The 23280-nt window shown below is 52.3% G+C and overlaps 1 protein-coding gene across 2 annotated transcripts; it reads right to left on the bottom strand.

Annotated features, from left to right (window-relative positions):
• Positions 1-1832: 1832 nt before the first annotated feature.
• SDHA (succinate dehydrogenase complex flavoprotein subunit A) lies at positions 1833-23265 on the bottom strand. Of its 2 annotated transcripts, none has more exons than XM_047751643.1 (15): positions 23116-23265; positions 17006-17092; positions 15526-15687; positions 14672-14815; positions 14320-14484; positions 12954-13102; positions 11907-12031; positions 10489-10657; positions 9391-9586; positions 8629-8800; positions 6661-6779; positions 6320-6431; positions 6081-6211; positions 4441-4554; positions 1833-2140 (listed from the first exon to the last, which is right to left on the bottom strand). In XM_047751643.1, exons 1-15 carry the CDS (start codon positions 23176-23178, stop codon positions 2054-2056), a joined length of 1995 nt encoding a protein of 664 aa, XP_047607599.1. In that variant the 5' UTR covers positions 23179-23265; the 3' UTR covers positions 1833-2053. The 2 variants fall into 2 exon arrangements, with proteins under 2 accessions (XP_047607599.1, XP_047648099.1); XM_047792143.1 differs by having other exon boundaries at positions 17006-17095; positions 23116-23237.
• Between the last annotated feature and the right edge of the window lie 15 nt (positions 23266-23280).

Here is a 23280-nt window from a genome sequence, read left to right as displayed (position 1 = left end):
CTATTACCGACCCATCGCACACGGGGGTGCCCGTGCTAGCTCTAAATTCCTTGTCCTTGTGCTGAAAGGCTGTTGAATGCCTGCGCTAACACGTGCCCTCCTCTGCAAAAGCTCTGGTGATACATCCCTGGCTGGGATGAAGTGGTCGGGCTCTGGGCAGTCTTTCCGCCTGTGACTTTCTCCTCAAGTGACCTCCGTCATGCTTTTGGGCATCGCTCCATGCAGGTGGTTTTCAAGGTGTGGTCTCTGGACGTGTTAGAGATGCAAACTCTCAGGCCCCATGCCAGGACTGAGCGCTGAGAAGTTCTGCAGTGGGGCTGGGGATCCTTAACGAGGCGGTCCTGAGACAGCTGGGAACCACTCAAGCTGGGAACCAGGGCGAGGGGATCACGAAACGGCCGCGACCTCCGGATCCCATTATTCCTTGCTCAGTTATCTGCAGGGATTCCTCTGTAAAGTCCCCTGATCAACTAGGTTTTCATGAACTGCAATTTGAAAAGCGAGGCAGGGTGGTCACCATTTTCTCGAATTGTCTGTTTCCAGCGTCAGGAGTTGACGCCCTGGTTATTTCTCAGAGTGGCCAGTTACGTTCCCTGTGTGGAGGGCTTTTAAAGGCCTCACTCTGAGTCCAGCCTTGGGTGTATACTCATCTATTCCCATCAGACAGAGTCATCCCTGTCTTCACTGGCAAAACCCACAACCTCACTGTCACCCTTTCTCTGCAAAGACGTGGGACACAGGGACTCAGACGCTGCTGCTGGGAATGCAGAATGTCACAGCCCCCGTGGGAGATGCAGGCACATCTAACAGGACAACAAGTGCACTTGCCCTCTGCCCCAGCAATCCTACTCCTAGGACTTCACCTCTAAGAAACTGGCAAAAAGAAATGACTTCATTCAGTTACCCACTGTGGCAACAACACAAAAGCCCCAAGGGGCCGAGGTGCACTCTCGCCCCGAAGCAGGACACGGCAGCCTGTCCAACACAACACGAACGGGTGCCTGCTCTCCTCTCTCGGCACGCTCACTACGAAGAGACCTGCGGTCAGTGCTGCGGAGGAGAGGTGGGCACCGGGGACTACGAAAGCGGGGCTCTCGGAGCACAGCGGGCTCTGCATCGCCAACACACAAGCTTTTAACTTTTTTTTTTTTTTTTGCTTTTGCTTTTTAGGGCTGCACCCTTGGCATATGGACGTTCTCAGAGCTGTAGCTGCCAGCCTACAGCACAGCAACGCCAGATCCGAGCCGCATCTGCGACCGACACTACAGCTCATGGCAACACCAGATCCTTAACCCACTGAGCGAAGCCAGGGATCAAACCTGTGTCCTCATGGATACCAGTCAGATCCGTTTCCGCAGAGCCTTGAACAGGAACTCCCAAGCTTTAGCTTTTTAAAGGCAACCCCTGAACATGACAAACAGAACCCAAAATGAACGAACCTAACTGCCTCAGCCTGCACTCCACAGAAAACGACCCCGAGAGAAAAACTTGGAGGGTGGCCCCAGCAGCCCCGGCACGGAGGTGAAAGGGGAAGAAACCGATTTACATTCAGGTCAGTTTCACTTAGTATTTGGTTATTTACATATTTCAGGACATAATGTTCACATATTAAACCATTTACTTGCTTAAAACTAGGAGGAAATGTCTGTTTTCTTCATTTGTTGTCAGGAACCCAAATTCACTTTTACTTAAACATACACTACAGTAAAATTTCTGGATTTTGACACACCAGAATGAAAAAGTCACATTTGATATTTCAGGTCAACAAATGAGCCTCAAGTCAAACAGTATAAGGTGTTAAGTGAACCTGGAACGAAAGGCGAGTCTGTCACTGGTGTTTCACTTGGGAATTGTGCCCAGTTTTATTATTTCACAAGAACGAAGCAGGGACAAAGGCAAGCGGGGCACCTCCTGGCTGCGACCGGCCTCGGGCAGACCATCTCTATCAAGCGGCACCTCAGTCGCTCGAGGGCAGAACTGAAGAAGGCAGTTGTGACATGAACACTGTGTGAGCTATTATACATAATTACAAGAGCTGGTAAGGCCGGTCTCCTCAGTAGGAGCGGATGGCTGGGGGGACAGTGGCACAGTCAGCTTCATTCAAAGTTTTGTCGATTACGGGTCTGTATTCCAGAGAGACCTGAAAAAAGAGCAGGTGATGAGTTAGTGCACAAAAATGAACAAACCGTTCTCTCGCATGCTTCCAGAAAATTCACCACAAGGCAGATTTGCAAACATTCAGGAACTTAAAAACAGGGATCCCGAGTTCCTGTTGTGGCCCAGTGGTTAACAAATCTGATTAGCATCCATGAGGACACAGGTTCGATCCCTGGCCTTGCTCAGTGGGTTAGGGATCCAGCATGGCCGTGAGCTGTGGTGTAGGTCACAGATGCAGCTCAGATCCCACGTTGCTGTGGCTGTGGTGTTAGGTCAGCAGCTACAGCTCTGATTGGACCCCTAGCCTGGGAACCTCCATATGCCACAGGTTCAGCCCTAAAAAGCAAAAAAAGGGATCCACTGGACTATTTCAATAACAAATTCAGGTCTGACTATGAAAATCCATGTAAGAGAACACAACAATTAAAATAACACTGTACCAGGGAGTTCCCTGGTGGTGCAGCAGTTTAAGGACCCAGGGTTTTCACTGCTGTGGCTTGGCTTTGATCCTTGGCCTGGGAACTCCTGCATGCCACAGGCATGGTCAAAAACAAAAACAAAACATACTGCCAAATTCTCAATGCTTTAAACTAAAACTGAAAATGCTCAAAAAGTAGGTGAAACCCTATAAACACTGTCATCCTTTAATTATGTGTAAACTATGTATTTATTTGTATTTTTTTCTACTTCTTTTTTACTTTTTAGGGCCCCACCTGCACTACATGGCGGTTCCCAGGCTAGGGGTCGAATCAGAGCTGCAGTTGCCGGCCTACACCACAGCCACAGCAATGCAGGATCCATGCCATGTGTGGGACCTACACTGCAACTTATGGCAACACTGGATCCTTAACCCACTGAGCAAGGCCAGGGATCAAACCCACATCCTCATGGATACCAGTTGGGTTCATAACCCACTGGGCTACAAGAACTCCCTAGTTTTTTCCTATTTATTTATTTATTTATTTATTTATTTATTTATTGTTTTTTTGCCATTTCTTGGGCCGCTCCCGCGGCATATGGAGGTTCCCAGGCTAGGGGTCGAATCGGAGCTGTAGCCACCGGCCTACACCAGAGCGACAGCAACGCGGGATCCGAGCCACGTCTGCAACCTACACCACAGCTCACGCCGGATCGTTAACCCACTGAGCAAGGCCAGGGACCGAACCCGCAACCTCATGGTTCCTAGTCGGGTTCGTTAACCACTGCGCCACGACGGGAACTCCTAGTTTTTTCCTATTTCTAAGAGATTGTTTATTTGTTTTTGCCACTTCTGAGGCATATGGAAGTTCCCAGGCAACAGACTGAACCCATGCTCAGCAGTGACAGTGCCAGATCCTCAACCCAATGAGCTACCAGGGAACTCCCTGGGTCGATATTTATACACAGACTCGAAGGAAATATAGACTATCTCTTACTGGTGAGTTTATAAATATTAACTTTCTTTATTCTTTTACTCTCTAAAATGAGCATGTATTTCCTTGGTAGTCACAAAAACGCCCAATCATTATAATGACAGGCTGTAGTGAGAGGACAGTCTGATGCCATACACTGTCAGAAAATAGCCTACGTGAAAAATTAGGAAAACTACTGTCCGCAAACTAAATCGTCGCACTGGGCGCCCACAGAAGTGTGAGAACACTGCACAACTTAATTTCTGTAGATGGAGATGGAAAATTCAGACTATCCCCTACGAGCTCTGAAAAGCTTAAGGAGAAACACTTTTTATCTTAGTTTTTTCTGAATCTTAATGTCTGGCAGAAATGCCAACCGGGTGAGTCATGCTCCAGAGGAGTAACTGGGCTGTGTGCCCCCTGCACTCTCAGCTGGCTGTTCCCAGGACTCCCCCTGCCTGCCCTGCCCCTCCTCCACTCCCCCTGCCTGGAAGTGAAGGGCTGAACAGCATCCCTGAGGCTGCTTCTAGGAAGCCCAGTCAAAAGGAAAGGAGGGGAGGGCTGCTTTCCAGCCCCAACCCCACCCTGACCCCAGTTCTCCAGGGGCTCAGAAACCTCCGTCTCATCTCCTCCCCGACCACAGGCCCCTGGCAGTCATGCCTGCCCCGCAACGGCGCTGCGCGAGGCGCCCCTTGTGAACCACGCACCCACGGGGGATTCTATGTCCAGGCAGAAGGCTGACTGACAGTGTCCTTTCAGCAGTGTCTCAGATATGTCAATGGTCAATTTAAATCCATGCTGCTTCTCTCAGTTCAGCAAACAATGACTGCACAGCACGTGGGGACAGCACACGCATCAGTGCACACTCGAGCCGAACCCGTTCCCCAGATACCTTCCCGGTCTTGACATCGACATAGGAAAGCGTGTGCTTCCGCCAGTGCTCCTGGAACGGCTTCTTCTGCTGCCCCTGGATGGGCTTGGAGTAATCGTACTCGTCAACCCGCTCCTGAGGCCACAGAAAGTAAGTTTAGTTCAGAAAATGCTATCGACAATTATTCTACAGGGCAAGGTGACCAGAAAACACGGCACACTCGTTCAACAGACACACGAGACAGGTGGGACATTAATCCCCCAGACCCCACTCAACGAGGAGGGCGCCACGTCAAAGCCAACCTTGTTCAGAGTCAGGACCTGCCCCCCTCCGTGCCCAACCCATGTCCCCTCTACAGGTCCCATGGCTCCCATGTGCGCAGAGCTGGCCTGAAGAGCACAGGGCAAGAACGTGCCGCTGAGCAGGGCACGCAGTGGGCGGGCCGATGAGGCCCTCTCTCCGCGGTGGCCCAGCCAGGGCCCCTGCCCTGTATCCGTCCCATCGCCATGGCAGCGCAGCGGGATCCTGGACGCCACTGCTGCGCTTCTCGACATCCAGGACCGACGCTGGAATGAAATCCACCCTCCGTGCACGTAAACGTTTACCTAAGCTTCGCCCGTCTTTTCACTCTACACTCCTGAAGAACTCCGCTTTTTCTTTCAGCCTTTTTATTTAAATGTTCCAGTTTTAGCAAACACATTAAAATTTCCAAAAACTTTTAAAGAGAAGCTGAAAACGCTTCAGGAACGTCTTGCCCGTGGTACCAGGTAAGACACACACACCTCTTCAAATAAAACCCAAAGCCCTGGACCTCTTGGCCATTTCTGCTGAGGGAGAGCTCTTGCCTGGGGAGCACACCCTTGGCTTCTACACCTGCACCTACCGGGCACACGCACATGCATGCACACACACACAGGGCCCTCCCAGGGTGAGCAGGTTCTGCCTGTGCAGCTGCTGAGGCGTTGCAGCCACCGGAACCACCACCAACAGGCTTCCAGGAGAGGCTTCCGTCCTCGGTGCACAGGGCCAGGCTCCCCGACCTCCTCCTCTACCCGAGTCTGAGGCGGCTCTAAGCCAGCTCCAGTAGCAGAGGATTAGTTCATAAGCCTCACACGGCACCAAAGTCTAGTTCTTCCTGCTCAGCCTCCAGCTGAGCTACCCAAACACTGTTCAGGACCAAAGCCTGAGTGTGCTTCGTGGCAAACTGGCTTCGGTCCCACAAGCGTGCCCCGTCCCCGCACAGCCCCTTCCATGAACCTGCCACTGTAAGCCAGGGACTCCTTTCTGCAGAATCTGAGCTCTCCATAAAAACCAGTTCATTTAAAAAAACCAGTGACCTGAGATGAGGCTCTCAATCCCTTCCCAAACCAGGGGGCCCATGCTGACTCATCATTTCTGATCAGGAAGGGAGTGCCCCCCTGGGAAATGGTGCCAGCTGCACGCTGATCTTTGTGCTGGCAAGGCTCAGAGATGCAGCAACAGTGACCCAAAGCAAGAAAACGTCACCCTAGGACTGAGGACGGTGAGAACACAGGCATGAGAAGCGAGAGCCCCTCCGTGACTTCCGGGAAGTGCAGAGGGCGCAGCATGGGAGGCAGAGCAGACAGACAGCGGGAGGACAGTGGCACGCAAGTGGCACCAGTACACAAAGGCAGGCCTACCTTGAAATCCTCCCTGGCGTGAGCGCCACGGGACTCCTTCCGGGCCTCCGCCCCATAAATGGTCTGCAGGGCGCAAAGCATCAGGTTCTGCAGCTCCAGGGTCTCCACCAGGTCAGTGTTCCAGACCATTCCTGGGGACACGAGGCACACGTCAGACGACGGGACCCAGCCAGGGCCACTCAGCGAGGCCAGGCCCCCCAAGTGCCCAGCAGGCCAGGCTGGGCCCCGGAACCGCTCACCTCTGTCAAACGTCTTCAGATGCTGCAAGTCTCCGTAGAGCCCGAGGATCTTCTCACAGCCTTCCTGTAACACGCTGCCCACGCGGAACACTGCGGCGTGGCTCTGCATCGACTGCGACAGAGCACCTGTCAGCGTTTCGTCCGCATGGCAAGGAGCCCGTGCCCGCAACTGCCGACTTTCAGACTTTTTACAGGAACGTGAACTGGTCAGTGCACTGCCTGCCACACCGCCCGGGCGCTTCTCTCTTACTCAGGCCTGAACGCGCCTCCCTGACTCAGCAACCCCAGCGCAGGGCTAGGGCACAGCAGCTGCTCACTGCAGAGCCCACCCCAGTGCCTACCTTCTGCATGCTGAGCCGCAGCTCCGATGTCCTTATGGTTCCGTTCGCAAATCTCAGTTTGTCAAGGTTCATGACCGATTCCTCCCCAGCATTTGGTTTAATTGAGGGAACTTTATCTCCTTTGGAAAAACAGAACAGAACAATATGAGGCCCTTTCAGGGGGATGGAAAATGCACACACAGCACCGGCCTGCACCTCCCTACCCCGGAGGCATCATCCTTTGACTTGAGGCCTAAGGATAAACAAAAAGACAAAATCTCTGGCAAAACTATGTGTCCCATAAGTACTCTGTGAATGAGCAAAACAGGAACTGTCTCTTCATGTCAAAACTTAGATTTATGTGAACAAACCTGCACCACTACTCCATCAAGGGAAACCCGCACCCTCCAGGAGAGCTGTTCCCACTACTTCTGCGCGCCAACTCCCCCTCGGGGTTCTCAGGCTTCAGGGACAAGGGGTTGGGGTGGGGAGGTGACGTGTCCTGGCCAAAGGTGTTCAAGGGCCTCCTGCTGACCCTGGCCCCGTACCCTCCCACCTAAACCTCAAGACTTGCTGTCCTTGCCTTTCTCAAGAGATAAATGTCTTGAGAGTTTTTAAGCTTTTGGGGGATGACGTTTCTAAATGCGTTTTCACAGAATGTACTGCACGCAGGTGTCAAACACAGGAGACAAAGGCCTGCAGCCCCTCTCCCTCCAAGGCCAAGACCTCCCCGAGCCTCTAAGGAGGCGATTTTCTTTGCTTTTGTTTTTAATCCTTTAAATTTTAACACATGAACAGGAGCCTATAATCATCGTGATCAGAGTACAGAATAGAGTCTAAGTATTTCAATATTTATAATGTTCCCATTTGGGGAAAATTAGTGCTGCAAACATTTTTCCTTTTCTGTTTCTAAAAATGAAAACGTCACAAAGCTGCAATTCCCCCTTTAGAGCCGTCTGCTGTTCTGACAAGCAGAGCTGTGTAAGCCCCACCACGAGTGTCCCCAGCCTCTGGCGACCACGCGCAGCTCCTGCCCTGGTTTCCTTCTCCAGAACGTCACACAGATGGCGTCACACCTACGTGGCCTCTTGAGTCTGGATCACACAGCCTGGCGCACTGGAGATTCCTTCATGTGGCTGCACGTGGGTAATGGAATCAGAGCCACAGCCGCAGCCACGCAGGTTCTGAGCCGCACCTGTGACCTCCGCCACGGCTCACGGCAGTGCTGGACCCTCACCCCCGCTGAGCGTGGCCAGGGAGCCGCGTGGACACTACGTTGGATTCTTAACCCGCTGACCCACAAGGGGAACTGCCAAAGTTTTTTAAAGTGTGCGCTGATCCTTCAGACAGAAGAGCATAAAGCACCTAAGTTATACTTTTGCTCACTGTCAAAGGGGGAGCCCCCACCTCCTGCTCTGCTGAACGGCTGCTATCAGGCGCCAGCTACACAAAACGAGCGTCAGAGCAGCACAGGAGGTTTCTTCCTCAGCAAATTATCACAAGGAGCAAAACCTCTGCTGGAAATCCAGTCTCACCAAAAAGGGAGAACATTAGCTCATCCCTTTCTTCTTTAAGAAATTTAGTTCTATTTTGTTTTTATTATTTTACTAATTTCTCCAGGTACCATTTATACCTATCGAAGACATTTTCTTAGAGGTAAGTAACCCATACCTGACAAGTGATATGTGATAAACCTCCTCAAGATAATAATTTCCCAATAGTGACTTTTCTGAGCAGAACATAACAACTTCAAACAATCTGACTAAAAAGTTTACTCTCCTAACGGCCCCTCCTGGCCTGTATCGAGCCTCAGGTCTACAACCACAAACATCTCTGAATTTCTGTTTCTTCACTTCGGGTGGGGTGGGGGGAGGGGGGGAAGGGCAGCACTGGCCCCCACTCTTGACCAGGGAGTAAACTTCCAGTTACAGATCCAGGCTCTGTAACCTCCGGTCTCCGGAAACACCAGGCCACTGGAGGGAAGTGTACCTGGCCTGCAGGACTCCGCGATGCTCAGGGCACAAGCCCGGCCGAAGACAACGAGGTCCAGGAGCGAGTTTGCCCCCAGGCGGTTGGCACCGTGCACCGAGGCACAGGCAGCCTCTCCGCAGGCGTACAGCCCGGGCACCACCTGGTCCTGGCCGTTGACGTGCCTCAGGACCTGAGGAAAGAGACTGGATTCCCGAGGGCCGTCTGCACAGGCCACCTGCCCTACAGCAGGGGTGGGAAGGAAGTGGTGAAGACACGGCCCAGCCTCCCCCACCCCACCCCCGGGCCCAGGTCAAGGCCTCCCAGTCCCACTCACACCCGGCGGGACCTCGCCCACCCCCTGAAGCGCCCGGGACTCAGGAGGGGCACAGCAGGTGGAAGAACTTTCAACTGCGAGGCAGAGGACCGAGGCAGAGGACCGGGGTCGTCGTCAGGCCTCAGCAGCCAACCCCTCGCCGCAAGAGGGCCCGGAATAAAGTGGCGCAGAGCCCTCTGCGAGCCGCGGCCGCCCAAAGGCCCTTGGCGGGAGGACACGAGATTCACAGGTTACCGCACGCGCTCGGGGAGGAAAGTCACTAACGACTGGAGAGACGGCAAATGGCCTTTACCTCTGTTCACGAAGGAGGGATTCATCAACTAGCAACAGTTAACGAAGGCAGGAGCGCAACGACTGGACGATGGCCAAGGCCCCGCGCCCTGCAGCAGCACCAGCGCCCACAGGGCTTCGCGAGGAGCCCGCCGGGGAGCGTCTGGGCGCCTCACCTGCCCCTTGTAGTTGGTGGGGATGCCGCCCATGTTATAGTGCACGGTGGGGAGCACGGGGATCGGCTCCTTGGTGACGTCCACACCCGCGAAGATCATGGCCGTCTCTGAGATGCCAGGCAGGCGCACCGCCAGCTGCTCAGGGGGGAGGTGGTGCAGCTGCAGGTACACGTGGTCCTTCTCGGGGCCGCAGCCTCTGGGGGGAGAGACCGTCATGGGGAGGCCAAGGACAGCCATCAGCAGACCCGAGGCCACAGACCCCGCGCCCACAAGGCTTCACACTCTTTGGGCCTGCAGAGGATGTCCCCTGCACTAAGGCCACCTCTTCACGGCGTCTTTCCTCGGTGCCCACTAGGTGTCAGGGCGGACAGCCACCCCGCCTCACCAAGCTCGCACCGGGGCTGGGAGGCCACGATCTGCCAGGCTCTCCGTAGTGAACTCCCAATGCTCCCAAGACCACCCCCCAACGTCTCACTTCTCATGCGCAAGCGTACATCTCTAGGGCCCACGCCCGCAGGCACCTAGCCAGTGTCCCGCCAGTGGGTGGGTGTCAGGCGCTGAGGCCTCCAATGGCTTTTACTCAGGAACAAACCGCCCATCAACCTCGAAGCCCCCAACCACCTGCGGGCTAAACAACACACCACCGAAGCTCACGTGCTAACTTCAGGGTGGAGTGGGTCCCCCCGAACCCCCAACACACACACACACACACACACACTGAGTGTCGCGATCACAAACTCACTCACACAAATTATGTTTCACAGATTTGAGAAAGATTTACAGAAAACTGGCTAAACTTCTCAAAACTTCTTTTGGCCTCACTCAAGTCATGTGGAAGTTCCCAGGCCAGGGATTGAACCTATCCCAGAACGGTGACAATGCCGGACCCTTAACCTGCTGAGTCACCAGGGAACTCCAAGATGTACATCTTCAGAGGCCATAAACCGACAGACAACAGTCAAATGCTCACGAGCCTCCTGAGGGGTGGCGCTGACACTCACACAGAAGCCACCCGGCCTGAGCTGGACCGAAGACGTGAACAACAGCCCCGAGGGTGGGGAGTGCCTGCTCAGACGCGCTGGGGACTACCACACACACCTTCCTTCCCGGATTTCCAGAGTCATGGACCGGGACACGACGTCCCTGGATGCCAGGTCCTTTGCGACGGGGGCATAGCGCTCCATGAACCTCTCACCCTGGCTGTTGATAAGGATACCTCCCTCTCCGCGGCACCCCTCTGTGATGAGACAGCCAGCGCCGTAGATGCCTGCCAAGAACCAGCCGATCACAACCGTGTCACCTGAAATCACACTTTCCCCGAGATGCCAGGGGCGGGGGTGGGCATGGGGGGGGAGACATGATGGCTAGACGTGACGGGATGGAGGGAGGGCTGAGTGACAGAAAGCAGTGGCCAGGCTGCAGAGGGAGCTCGGCTGGGCAACGAGCAGCTTGCCCAGCACCTCGCTGAGGACATGATAAAGGATAGGTTAGGTTTCTCGGGGGGTTTAATTTCTGAAAGTCCTTCTGCACGATGAATTTGTGCTGACCAGTCTGGAAAGTTGACATCTAAAGTAACCAGTTGTCAATGAGGCAACGATGGTTACAGCCTTGGCTTGGGTGCAGCTCTGTGTACAGTTCCACTGCTCAGCGCACTCCGGGGGGGTGGGTGTTCCCCATTCCCAGAGACAAGCCCACTAATACGACACTGGGCAGGTCAGAGCCCAGACCCAAATCTAGTGGGGGGCCCTGTGCCCTAATCTCGACCATCCCTTGATGTAACGAGGACAAGGCCACCCTGTGCTGGACGTGCATGTGTCGCATCGGGTAGTTTGAAGGCTGACATTTTTACGAGCGCACCAAGGGTTACCCTGCTTTCAGAACAAGATGCAAAACCCTGCATCTCATCATTAATGGCATTTCTTCCAGTGGCTTAGTTCTCGCACATCGAAAAAGAAACAAAAGGAATGGAGCTCTAAGCACAGAGGGAATTCACAAGTATTTTCCATCCCTGCCAGAGCTCAGGAAGAACAGGCTGACAGAGCAGGACAAACACAGGCCTGGTTCTTCAGCGTGGTGGTGGCTTATCTGCTGACAGAGAACAAGCCAGAAAGAAGGTTCTGGATGGAACTTGCCAAGCCCCTCAGGCTCCTGGCCACACGTGCACTCGCACCCTCTCACCAGCTAACACCTCAGGGAGCCTGGCTGCCCCCGGAACTCACCCTGTGCCACTTCTCTGCCCAGGTATAACCCCTCTGGCTCTGCCAATGGAGGTCCTGCCACTTGCTGGGCCCTGAGGATGGCAGTAAAGGGGACAGACCTGCCCCTGCCTCCCAGAGGGAGCTGACGCCCCGGTCAAGGAGAGGGCCATGGGGCCATCACTGTCAAGACCAGGCGCAGAGGGGCGAGGGTGGCCTCACCGCCGCGGGGGAGCAAGAGGAAGTCCCAGGGGCTGAGACACAAGAAAGCAGAGTCCCCCAGGGACGGAATGTCAGCCACGAAGCGCATGATCTGTCTACCTGTAGGGTGGAACTGCACGAACTCCAGGTCCTGGCAGGGAAGGCCCGCCCTGGTGACCATGGCGGTGCCATCTCCGGTGCTGGTGTGGGCGGACGTGCAGCTGAAGTATGTGCGGCCGTAGCCTCTGGAAGACAGATGGGCCAGCCAAGAGGTCACTGCACCAGCGTGCCATCAACACCTCCCTTCTAAGGGACCGGAGGGGACAGAGCAGCCCAGGGAGTAGCTCCTCTGGGAGGGCCGCCTGCACACCCTGCCCTGGACAACTGGAGGGGAGCTCTCGCTGGTCCTTCAGGGCACCTTTGTGCTAAGTGAATGATCGCTCTGGTAACGACGTGTTACTTTTATAATAAAATATAAAGACATTCACAGATTCCCCTTTTTTTTTTCCCCTTGCTTTTTAGGGCTGAACCCTCAGCATATGGAAGTTCCCAGGCTAGGGGCTGAGTCAGAGCTATAGCTGCCAGCCTACACACAGCCACAGCAACATGGGATCCGAGCCGCGTCTGTGACCTATACCAGAGCTCACGGCAACGCCGGATCCTTAACCCAGTGAGCAAGGCCAGGGATCGAACCTGCAACCTTGTAGATGCTAATCGGGCTCATTTCCACTGCGCCACGACAGGAACCCCTGGATTCACTTTTTTAAGTGCTAAAATAACACTTAAGGCGTGTAAGGGCTGAAATACCAGACTGACGGTGTAGCAGATGGAATTTACTCACCTCCTCCCATGAACAGCACTCATCCGCCCAGACATCCACAGAAACGCAAAGTCCATTAAAAGCAAGAGCTGTCACTTCAGCAAGCACCACACGCCTCCCCAGGCCTTAGTTTCCGCAGGGTCCCCCCAGTTGTGAACCAATGATACTTTGTTGCCAACCCAAGGCGGTGCTGGTGTCTCCCTGAGGCTGGCAAAGCTGCAACCCTCACTGGATTAAGTCACAGCCTGAGCCTCAGCCCCTTCTCCATAACGCCTCTATTTTTATTAGAATGAGGACGCCAGCGCTCAGCCTGCCCGCAGAGAAGTAAACGCAACACCAGTTCCTACCCGGTAGCGACAACAGTGTTCTTGGCTCTGATGCGGTGGATGGACCCGTCTTCGATGCACAGGGCGATGACCCCACGACACTCCCCGTTTTCCATCAGGAGATCCAAGGCAAAATACTCCACAAAATAGCTGGTATCGTACCGCAGAGACTGAAAGAGAAGGTAAAGAGATCCTGCACTTGCAACCACGCTGCGAAACCTAACGGGTTAGGGTCGCTGATCCAGTGTGGGGCTGAGGGGCCAGGCAGACCTCGGCGGAGAGTGGGCTGGAAAAGGAGTCGCAGATGTCCACCCGTGGGCGACACTGCCGATGCCACTGCGTGACAACTCAGCTGCACCAACGCATCCGAAGAGGACGCCGTAACATGGGACGCATCTCCCAGCTCCACACAACCCCAAGAGGCGCCACACACAGCACGGACCCCCCTCAGAGCTGCCGCCAGAGCTGGGTCCACGGACACAGTCTCACCTGAGACTAGGCTATAGTAGGTGGGCACTGCCATCACGTGGCCACTTCATGCCAGTAAAACAAAACCCCCGGCATGTTTCCAGCCCAGCAGAAGGGTCAATCCTGGACTGCGCAGCCCAGGCTCGAGAACTCACAGCCCCCTGGTGTCTTAACACCTGCAAATCAATGATCTGTCCCCACTGAAAACAAGAGTACAGAATACTCATTACGCTGAATCAACATTATTCAAAATATTGACTATTTGGTCAAAGTTGGCCCTGCTTATCCAGTGACCACTGTCTCTCAGAGTCATAGGCCAGTTTAAACTGCTAAGTATTAAAATAAAGCAATCAATTCAGAAACTCAGTGGGCAAAGAGCCTCAAAATATGTGCTCTGTTCCTACCCTTTCAACATGACAGATCCCAAGTTCAAACCTGATATATGTAGTGACTATCATTTTCATTTTCTAAAATACATTTTTTTTTCATCTTTTTAGGGCTGCAGATGCAGCATATGGAAGTTCCCAGGCTAGGGGTCCAACTGGAACTGCAGCTGCCAGCCTAAACCACAGCCACAGCCACATCAGATCTCAGCCTCCTCTGTGACCTACACCACAGCCACAGCAATGCAGGAACCAAGCTGTGTCTGCAACCTGCACCACAGCTCACGGCAACGCCAGATGCTTAACTCTCTGAGCGAGGCCAGGGATCGAACCTGCGTAATTTGTTTCCACTGAACCATGACGGGACCTCCTCCTAAAATAAATCCTTTCAGGTTAACAACGACCCGGCTAGCCTGCTGCTTTTGAAGCGACGCCGGGGGGACAGGCCGCCACGCTGGCCTCTCCCCAGCGCAGCTTCCCTCCTCACACGTGCCTGCCCGGCCTCACCCACCACCCAGGCACCCGGGCTGGCTCACCCTTCCGTACAACGTGTGCAGCAGTGAGTGGCCAGTGCGGTCGGCCACGCAGCAGCACCGATGGGCCTGCCCGCCCTTCCCGAACTTGAGGCTCTGTCCACCAAAGGCGCGCTGGTAGATCTTGCCGTCTTCGGTTCTGCTGAACGGCATGCCGTAATTCTCCAGCTGGGAAACAAGCGCAAACACCTAGCACCTAGCACCTGGCCGACTCACACCGGAGCTGTTCTCTAGAGACCCCGCGTGAAGACATCCTACAAAAACATCAGCACCAGCAGGGAGAGTCCCCGTTCCAGCAGGTCGTGGCCATTCTGCTGGCCACCCGCCCACACGGGCCGGCCGGCGGGGACGTTACCTCTACCACGGAGGCGGGGGCCTGCTCTGTCATGTAGTGGATGGCGTCCTGGTCCCCCAGCCAGTCGGAGCCCTTCACAGTGTCGTAGAAATGCCACCTCCAGTTGTCCTCCTCCATGTTCCCCAGGGCAGCGTTGATGCCTCCCTGAAACACGAGCAGCCCCAGGAGCCTTGGCAAGAGGCCAACAGCATCTTCCAGGCCCACCTCCCCACTGCCTCCTGACTGGCATCAGGTGCAGAAAAAGCCAAGTGCTCACGGGAGAGGAGTGCGAGGGATCTCCCTGCCGGCAGCTTCCAACCTGGACAGTGTCCAGTGACGGCCTCCCCCTGCCTCAGGCACCTCCCCAGTGAGAGGGACAAGGCTTCTCATTTCCCAAACCCAGCCTGTGAAAGGGACTCGGCAGACCTACCCAATAATTTTATGACAGAGATGCCCAATGCTGCTTAAGGGCACGTGTTGGAGACAGGATGTGCTCACTGCCAAGGGCTCAGAACCACACTCCCCACCCCCGCTTTCCTCCTCTGTCCACGGCCCCTGCCCTCCCACTGCCCATCCCTCATAGTCACAGAAATCCCAGTACCCGGACAAAGGGACAAACATTTACATCCGCGACAGCCCCAACTTTCAACTGCATTACTCCCTTTAGATGACACCAGTCCTAATACAAAATAGCAAGTACGACAGTAGCAGGACACAGAAAGCTGGCCTAAAACGATGCAAAATACGTAGTCTGGTGCGTACCAGGGGGTGGGGGCAGCGTGGGCAGAGATGGCAGGCGAGGAAGCTCCAGGGCAGAGGGGACACACACCCTGAAGCACCTCACAGACACCGAAAGGACTGGGGAGCCCCCATACCTGGGCTGCAACAGTGTGCGACCTGGTGGGAAAGAGCTTCGTAACGCAGGCTGTGTTAAACCCGGCCTCAGAGAGACCAAACGCAGCTCGCAGGCCTGCCCCTCCGGCACCAACCACCACTGCGTCAAATTCATGATCCACTACTGGGTACTGCGTAGAAATCTGGAAAAGAAAAACTCATCTGTCAACCTCCAGGTTCAACCAGGACCCTGGACACTGAGACCGTGGTTTTGGCAAAGGCTCCAGCCTGCGCTGGGACAGACCACGAGGTGCCAGGCAGGAGTCACAGCAGCGTGGGGGGCACATCTTCAGTTCTGTCAACAGCAGCGCCCTACCCCGCGGAGCTAGGCCACCCGCTGCTTAGCTAAAATGCTGACAACTCAAAGCAGGGAACCAGAGGGCAGAGGAGGGCAACATCACAAATCGAAATGCCAGTTCTAATTGTGGTTTTACTTTTCAATTACCATCTTTTTTAAGAAGAGATTTTTTTAGTTATAGTTGATTTATACTGCTGTGCCAATTTCTGCCGTACAGCAAAGTGACCCAATCATACATATATATACATTCTTTGCCTCATTTCATCTCCCATCATGTTCTAGCCCAAGACAGGGGACACAGTCCCGTGCTGCACAGTAGAACCTCATCGCTCGCCCATCCTAAATGCAGTGGTTTGCATGTACCAACCCCAACCCCCCCAGCCATCCCCTCCCTCCCCCTCCCCCTCGGCAACCACGAGTCTGTTCTCCACGTCTGCGTCGGTTTCTGTTCTGCAGAGAGGTTCAATTGCGCCATGTTCGAGCTTCCACATATAAGTGATATACGGTTTGATTATCATTTTTACTCACCTTTTTACCTTTACATCCACACCCACAGGCTCATACACATCTAAGCTTCTTCTAACGTGGTACACGGATCATGCTTCCCCACCTGTGATCTGCAACCTTCTCACGCAACCGCTCAGTGTGGTCAGCATTCAGGTGTGTGTCATCCAGTTCACCTGGGTGACCACCCAGGCGCCGAGGACACAAGTCGATCCTAGGTTCATGTTGTATTTACCACCGAGAAGGTGCCAACTAGCATTCCGTAACCATCGCGAGGTTATGAGAAAGGAACACGTGAGTGGATTTCAGTTTCTTCAACAGAGAGACGGGCCAAGGAGCTGCTCAGTCCTCAGCTGAGCAGGTGTCTGTCACCAGGCATCCCAGTAAATACTATTAACCTGACATTTGTATTTGTTTTGTTTACTTAAAGTTTAACCTGGTTTATAGATATGTAAGAACTACAAGCAAAAAAACGTTAATACCTATGCTTCTATTTGTACAATTAAACATTACACTAAAAATAATTGGAGCATGCATTAGAATGAGAATTTTTAAAGTAAAACCTGTGTGTTACTCAAATACGTTAAAAACTGGTATAGAACATTATTCCTTTCAGTTAAGAAAATTACTTATAGTGGAACAAAGGGCGGTGAACTTACCGCATCTGAAACTTTGGCCGACGACCTCTTATTGCCATCAACAGTGAAGTGAAAGCTGCGGGCTCCTGTGGGTGATGCTGCTGGCTGCTGCTGAAACAGATGGGGAGCACTGAGTGCCTTTACAAAACAGGAGACTTCTAGTTAAATCAGCCCTGATGGACAAGGCGAGGGCTGAGGGGCTGAGGGCTCGGGGCAGGCCCAGGAGGGGAGGAACCGGCTCTCCCACAAAGGCCCTTCTGGATGATGCCTAATTTCTAGACAGGGCTCTCACTGACTCAGGAAAGGAAAAGGCACACTTCCCCATCAATCTCCTGATTTAGGGCACTTGTGGAGAACGCAGGGCCAGCTCAGCAGTGGTACTGGAGCGCCCCCGGGGGAGGTTCTAAGGCTCACAGAAAAGGCGCTGGCTGCACAGCGCCTTGCTGGCGGGTGCTCCAGGCCAGGCTCTGTCAGCCCTGGGGCACTACCTGAGCTCCCAGAGACATTCCTGGTGCTGCCTTACCACTCTCCACATGGCTCGGCTACACCCCTCATCATCGCATCCATGCTGTTCCCGCTGGCTGAACACCTGTCCCTGGCTGTTCTCCAAGTCTATGCTTAAAAGTCCCATCCTTTAACTATTTACTCAAGAAAACGGTATTAATAAAATCATTCCAGTGTGAGAGGCAGCATTCTTCATGTGCCAAGAATGGTCAGTAATTCAGGGAACACGTCTTTCCATTCTGCTGACCGCGTTTTGGGAGGTTGCTGTTAAAAGTCTTAGAAACATCTTAAAGAACAGTTTTGGGAAAGAAGTACATTCAACGATGACAAAGAGGATATGAAAGACGCCTTCAAGTATGCCGCGATGGAGAGGCTTTCACTCTGTGGGGAGAAAAATTATCCTATGGGAAAAACAAGCGGGGATTATAGGGGGACACTTCCAAAGACAAAACGAACTCCAGGAGTTCCCTTTGTGGCGCAGCGGAAACGAATCAGACTAGGAACTATGAGGTTGCGGATTTGATCCCTGGCCTCTCTCAGTGGGTTAAGGATCCAGTGCTGCCGTGAGCTGTGGTGTAGATCAGAGATGCAGCTCGGATCCTGCGCTGCTGTGGCTGTGGTGTAGGCCGGCAGCTGTAGCTCTCATTGGACCCCTAGCCTGGGAACCTCCATATGCCACCGGTGCAGCCCTAAAAAGACAGAAACAAACAAACAAAACAACACCCAAAATGAACTCCAACTGTGCTGTTTTAAACTGGCCAGACTTCCCTGGAGATGAAGGGCTCAGGCCGGGGCTGGTGACCTGATCGTCTCTGAGGCGCATCAGAGGCAGTTCCCTCTGACACTGAGTGGTGGCTGACAGAAACAACTGAGCTTATTTTAATAGCTCCAATTACAAAGCATTTCTTGGATTTTTAATTAGATCTGAACCAACAAGAGCGATATTCCTGAATTCTGCAACTGCAATGTTAAGTACATTTGTGTTTATTGACAAAACCAACTTAGTGTTTTTCCTTCAGACATGGACTAAACAGAATATTCTCCAGCTTTATTATAATTTTTAAATGGTAAAATCATATTTTAACTAAAAATTAGGTCGTTGAAAGAATTTTATTACAAATGTTCTTGAAATTTTCATAAAGTACAACATGAGTACAGATAATAGTACTAATAAGAATAGTACATGTTGTGATATCAAATTAAAATAAAAATAACAGGGAGATTCCCTATTCTTTCTAGGATGTTCTTATTGAATAAAGACAGAAAGACAGACAGACACACACACCACTCAGCTAGCTTAAAAAGTGGCAGCTACTGTAATGAAATCCTTAACAAAGTATCACATTATCCCTCTGTGGAAAAGAGTAACACTATTTTTTGCATCTAAATGCAATCTGGGATGCGATTTTAGAATTTGAAGAGTCCCTGGAGTTCCCGTTGTGGCACAGTGGAAATGAACCCAACTAGGATCCATGAGGACTCGGGTTCGATCCCTGGCCTTGTTCAGTGGGTCAAGGATCCAGCATTGTGTGAGCTGTGGTGGAGGCTGCAGACAGGGCTCGGGTCCCGAGTTTCTGTAGCTGTGGCGTAGGCCAGCAGCTGCAGCTCTGATTCAACCCCTAACCTGTGAACTTCCATATGCTATGAGTATGGCCCTAAAAAGCAAAAAAAGAGAATTTTGTCGAGTCCAATTTTAATCCAATTTCTGTCTTTAGATAAAATTCACTTTGTGTCATTTATCAATCTAATGTTTTTTGAAGAAAAACCATCAAACGTTTTCCAATGGGGCAACATAAGGAAGAAAGCAGAAATCTACCCAAGGTAGAATTAAAAGAACACAGCGTTCTTAACAGCTCTGTTGAAGTAAAAGTACAGGGAACTGAATAGCAGGAAAAAGGGACAGAGACGTGCAAAGGTGAGGGATACTGATATTCTCCAATAAGCAAAATGGGGAGTCCCCGTCTGATAAAACTCACCTATGAATCAAGAACGAGAAACTAATTTGTAAGTACAGTCTATACAATTACAAAAGCAGCCAATAAAGGATCTGAAAGTGGTTCCATAATTATATTGGAAGAACTCAGGATGTGGCCAGTAGGATGGTTTAAGGGAACTAAATCCTCATTTACTCGCAAAAAGCAATATCTAAAATGGATAAAAATGCACCTGCCTATCAGCTAGTGAAATGCAGGTAAGTAGCAGGGGTCAATACCCAACACAATTCAGAGCTGAGTCCACTGGGGACAGAGGTGGTCTTATTCCTTTTCAGTTTTAAGGACTCCCGTATTCACTGTCTTTCTTAACTACATATAATAACTGTGTAATTATTTTCACTAAAGTTTTACAGGGTTTTCTTTTAAAGGAGCATTTAAAATACAATTCCCACGATTTCCAAGCAGAGGGTGTGACCTGTGAGCACCACGAGAAGGTTTCACACCTTCTTGACCCCACAGAGAAAGGGAGTCTCTGCAGGGAACTGGAGGGCTGGGCTGGCTCCACATCCTGTACTTTCCCCAGCATCTACGGACCCTTGGGAAAAATCTCTGGGACTCCAAAATAAGATGAATATCCATGTTATGAACCAAAATCAAGGCACAGTTTCTCAAGCGAAGAAGGAAAAACATCACATGGAATGCAGAACCGAATGCCAGTGATATTATAATTATCCCAAGTAGCAAAACCAAAGGTTACTTACAGTGGCCTAAATGATGTAAATCTAGATACACCATTAAAACATATTCGAAATGATACAGTCAAAGAAAAAAAAAATTGACTTGTTCTAAAAAAATACTTTTTTGAAAACTGAAAAATCTCATTCAAAGTTAACCAACTTTTTGGACTTTTAAAAAGTAAGGTTTTGCTTTTCCCTTTGATTTAACTACTTTGGAACAGTTTACAAATTGTGTCAGTGCGCTGGGACATTTAAAAAGAAAACATAGACAAATAAAGGTTTAATAATGTTATAACATGAAAGCAGCTGTAAATATAAAATGACTTGGAAACACCATAGAATTGAACAAAATAAGATAAAGAAAAATTTCCTGTGGGCTTTATTCAAATTATCCTCATCAGGTACATGCCATCAACATTCTTCAGCTAGACAGCATTAATTCCTTTTATTGGTCTGCTAATTTGATGCTTTTGTTCTTGCCAATCTTAAATTCCAATAAATACTCAGCCTTGGACAAACTAATTTCCATAGATGAAAATAATTTCCAAAGCCACTTTCATCAGACAAAAAGACTTTATTAATTTTTTTTTTGCTATTTCTTGGGCCGCTCCCACGGCATGTGGAGATTCCCAGGCTAGGGGTCCAATCGGAGCTGTAGCCACCGGCCTACGCCACAGCCACAGCAACGCGGGATCCGAGCCACGTCTGCAACCACCACCACCACAGCTCACAGCAACGCCGGATCGTTAACCCACTGAGCAAGGCCAGGGACCGAACCCGCAACCTCATGGTTCCTAGTCGGATTCATTAACCACTGCGCCACGACGGGAACTCCAAGACAAAAAGACTTTAAAAACCCAAGACCGAGAGTTCCCATCGTGGCTCAGTGGTTAACGAATTCGACTAGGAACCATGAGGTTGTGGGTTCAATCCTTGGCCTTGCTCAGTGGGTTAAGTAAGGATCCTGCATTGCCATGAGCTGTGGTGTAGGTTGCAGATGTGGCTCAGATCTGGCGTTGCTGTGGCTGTGGTGTAGGCTGGCAGCTACAGCTCTGACTAGACCCCTAGCCTGGGAACCTCCATATGCTATGGGTGCGACCCTAGAAAAGGCAAAAATACCAAAAAAACAACAAAAAAACCCAAGACCATCTCCGGTAGACCTAATCTATGGCTCAATTTTGCTAACGCTACCTTGCCATCATGTTCACAAGTATCTGAGCGTGGGCTGGTGGTGAAGATTCAAAGAGAAGATGAAGCACACAGCTGGTGGCTAAGAGCTCATTCAAAGGAGCTCACTTCCATCAGGCCAACAGGAAAGGAGAGGTTTACACTCTAACCTGCTGCTCCTAGAACTTTACTCCCTCATAAACTGACAAAGGGCAGGTGGTGGGTAAAGGGCGCCTGCAGGCTGGAACAAGGACATCAGGCTCAGTGTGGGTTGGCAGATCTGTCAGCTCTTCTCCAATCACCACCAGTTACCAATCTGTCATCTCACCTGACAAGAAGGACCCACTTAGAAGTTTGTTCATGCTTGGCTGACTAAAACCAACCCACTAACCACCGGCTTCATTTCCTGCTTGTGAACCCCCTGCTTCCACTGTGCCTTAGAGCCAAGGCTTGGGGACTGGTGGAACATCTGCTCAGAAAGCACCAGCACCTGAAACACGTGAAAGCCTTTAAACTCTTTCTGGTGTGGCAGGATGTCTAATAAACCTCCTCATATTCAACACAATGTTTAATTCATATATACATATACATACATATATATATTTGCCTTTTTAGGAACGCACCCCTGGCATGTAGAGGTTCCCAGTCTAGGGTCCATTCGTAGCTGTAGCTGCAGGCCTACAACACAGCCATAGATAGCAAGGTGGGATCCGAGCCAAATCTGCGACCTACACCTCAGCACACATCAACGCTGGATCCTTAATCCACTGAGTGAGGCCAGGGATCAAACCAGGGTCCTCATGGATGCTAGTCAGGGTCGTTAACCACTGAGCCAGACAAGAACTCCTAATTCTGGTCCTTTATAGCTTTTTTTTTTTTTTTTTTTTCGTTTCATGGCCGCACCTGCAACACATTGAAGTTCCCGGGCTAGGGGTCGTATCCGAGCTGCAGCTGACGCCTACGCCACAGGCACAGCAACACAAGATCCGAGCCATATCTGTAGCTCACCGCAATGCCGGATCCTTAAACCACTGAGCGAGGCCAGGAATCCAACCCGCATCCCTATGGATACTAGCCGGGTTCTTAACCCACTGAGCCCCAAAGAGAACTCCTCAATTCCTGTAGTTTAAAGAGGAGAGAGTTGTGGGTATAACTACAGACATATGTCAACAGTATAACGCTGTTGAAAGCCCTGATTCCATTGGGACCTTTGACATTCAATTACTAACTAGGTGGCCAGGCGAGTTCACGTTATAAAACCAAATATCTAAACCCCCTAAATTCAGTGCTTCAGTAAAACCCTAAAGGGTCGACTCTGAAGATCTGTCCGGAGAGGAGACAGGAACCAGCAGCCAGGCCTCGGAATGCACAACTCGACCGACTCGAGTAGGGCCTGCGGGGCCCCGCAGGAAACGCCCAGGACACTGTCCCGCGTCCGCCCTGGTAATTTTGCGGTAAATGCGCAGAGGCGACCGCACAGCCCTCAGGAGGCCCAACCTAGTGCCCGGGATCAGCTCAGACCCCACCCACCCGCAGGCCGCCCTCCGGCCGCACGACCTTGGACAGCCCCCTCCACGCAGCGGAGCGGGCGACCTTGGCCGAGGCCCCGAGCTCCAGGCAGGGCCCCGGGCGGAAAGGGGTCCCGGGCGGCTACAGGGTCGTGACCTTCACCCAGCCAGCTCGGACAGAACCCGGCGGGCCCTCCCCAGCCCGTCCCATCGCGGGGCTGGGGGTGCGGGACCCGGCGTTCGCCCCTTCCGGCCCCTCCCAGCCCGCGGCGCCGACTCACCGCCCAGGTCAGCGCCAGGCGCTGGGCGCGCAGCAGCCGTGACACAGCCCGGACCCCCGACATGTCTGCCGTCCGCAGCGTCCCGCTAGTCCCCGCGCTGATCGCGCCTGCGCACGTCGCCGCGACCCGGGGACGACGGGGGGTGGCGGGGCGCCGCGCCTGCGC

This window comes from Phacochoerus africanus, chromosome 1 (genome assembly GCF_016906955.1).
Source record: "Phacochoerus africanus isolate WHEZ1 chromosome 1, ROS_Pafr_v1, whole genome shotgun sequence".
NCBI classification, from domain to species: Eukaryota; Metazoa; Chordata; class Mammalia; order Artiodactyla; family Suidae; genus Phacochoerus; species Phacochoerus africanus.
The sequence above is the reverse complement of the archived record's forward strand: the minus strand, read 5'-3'. Positions and strand labels throughout refer to the sequence as shown.

What these genes read in the sequence shown, in the direction of transcription:
- SDHA (XM_047792143.1), bottom strand. Translation starts at nt 23,178, where the DNA reads ATGTCGGGGGTCCGGGCTGTGTCACGGCTGCTGCGCGCCCAGCGCCTG. An exon ending in CCACCAACTACAAGGGGCAG is followed by an intron (nt 8,801 to 9,390) that starts GTGAGGCGCCCA and finishes CTCTTTCCTCAG; the next exon opens with GTCCTGAGGCACGTCAACGG. An exon ending in TCGATGTCAAGACCGGGAAG is followed by an intron (nt 2,141 to 4,440) that starts GTATCTGGGGAA and finishes CTCTTTTTTCAG; the next exon opens with GTCTCTCTGGAATACAGACC.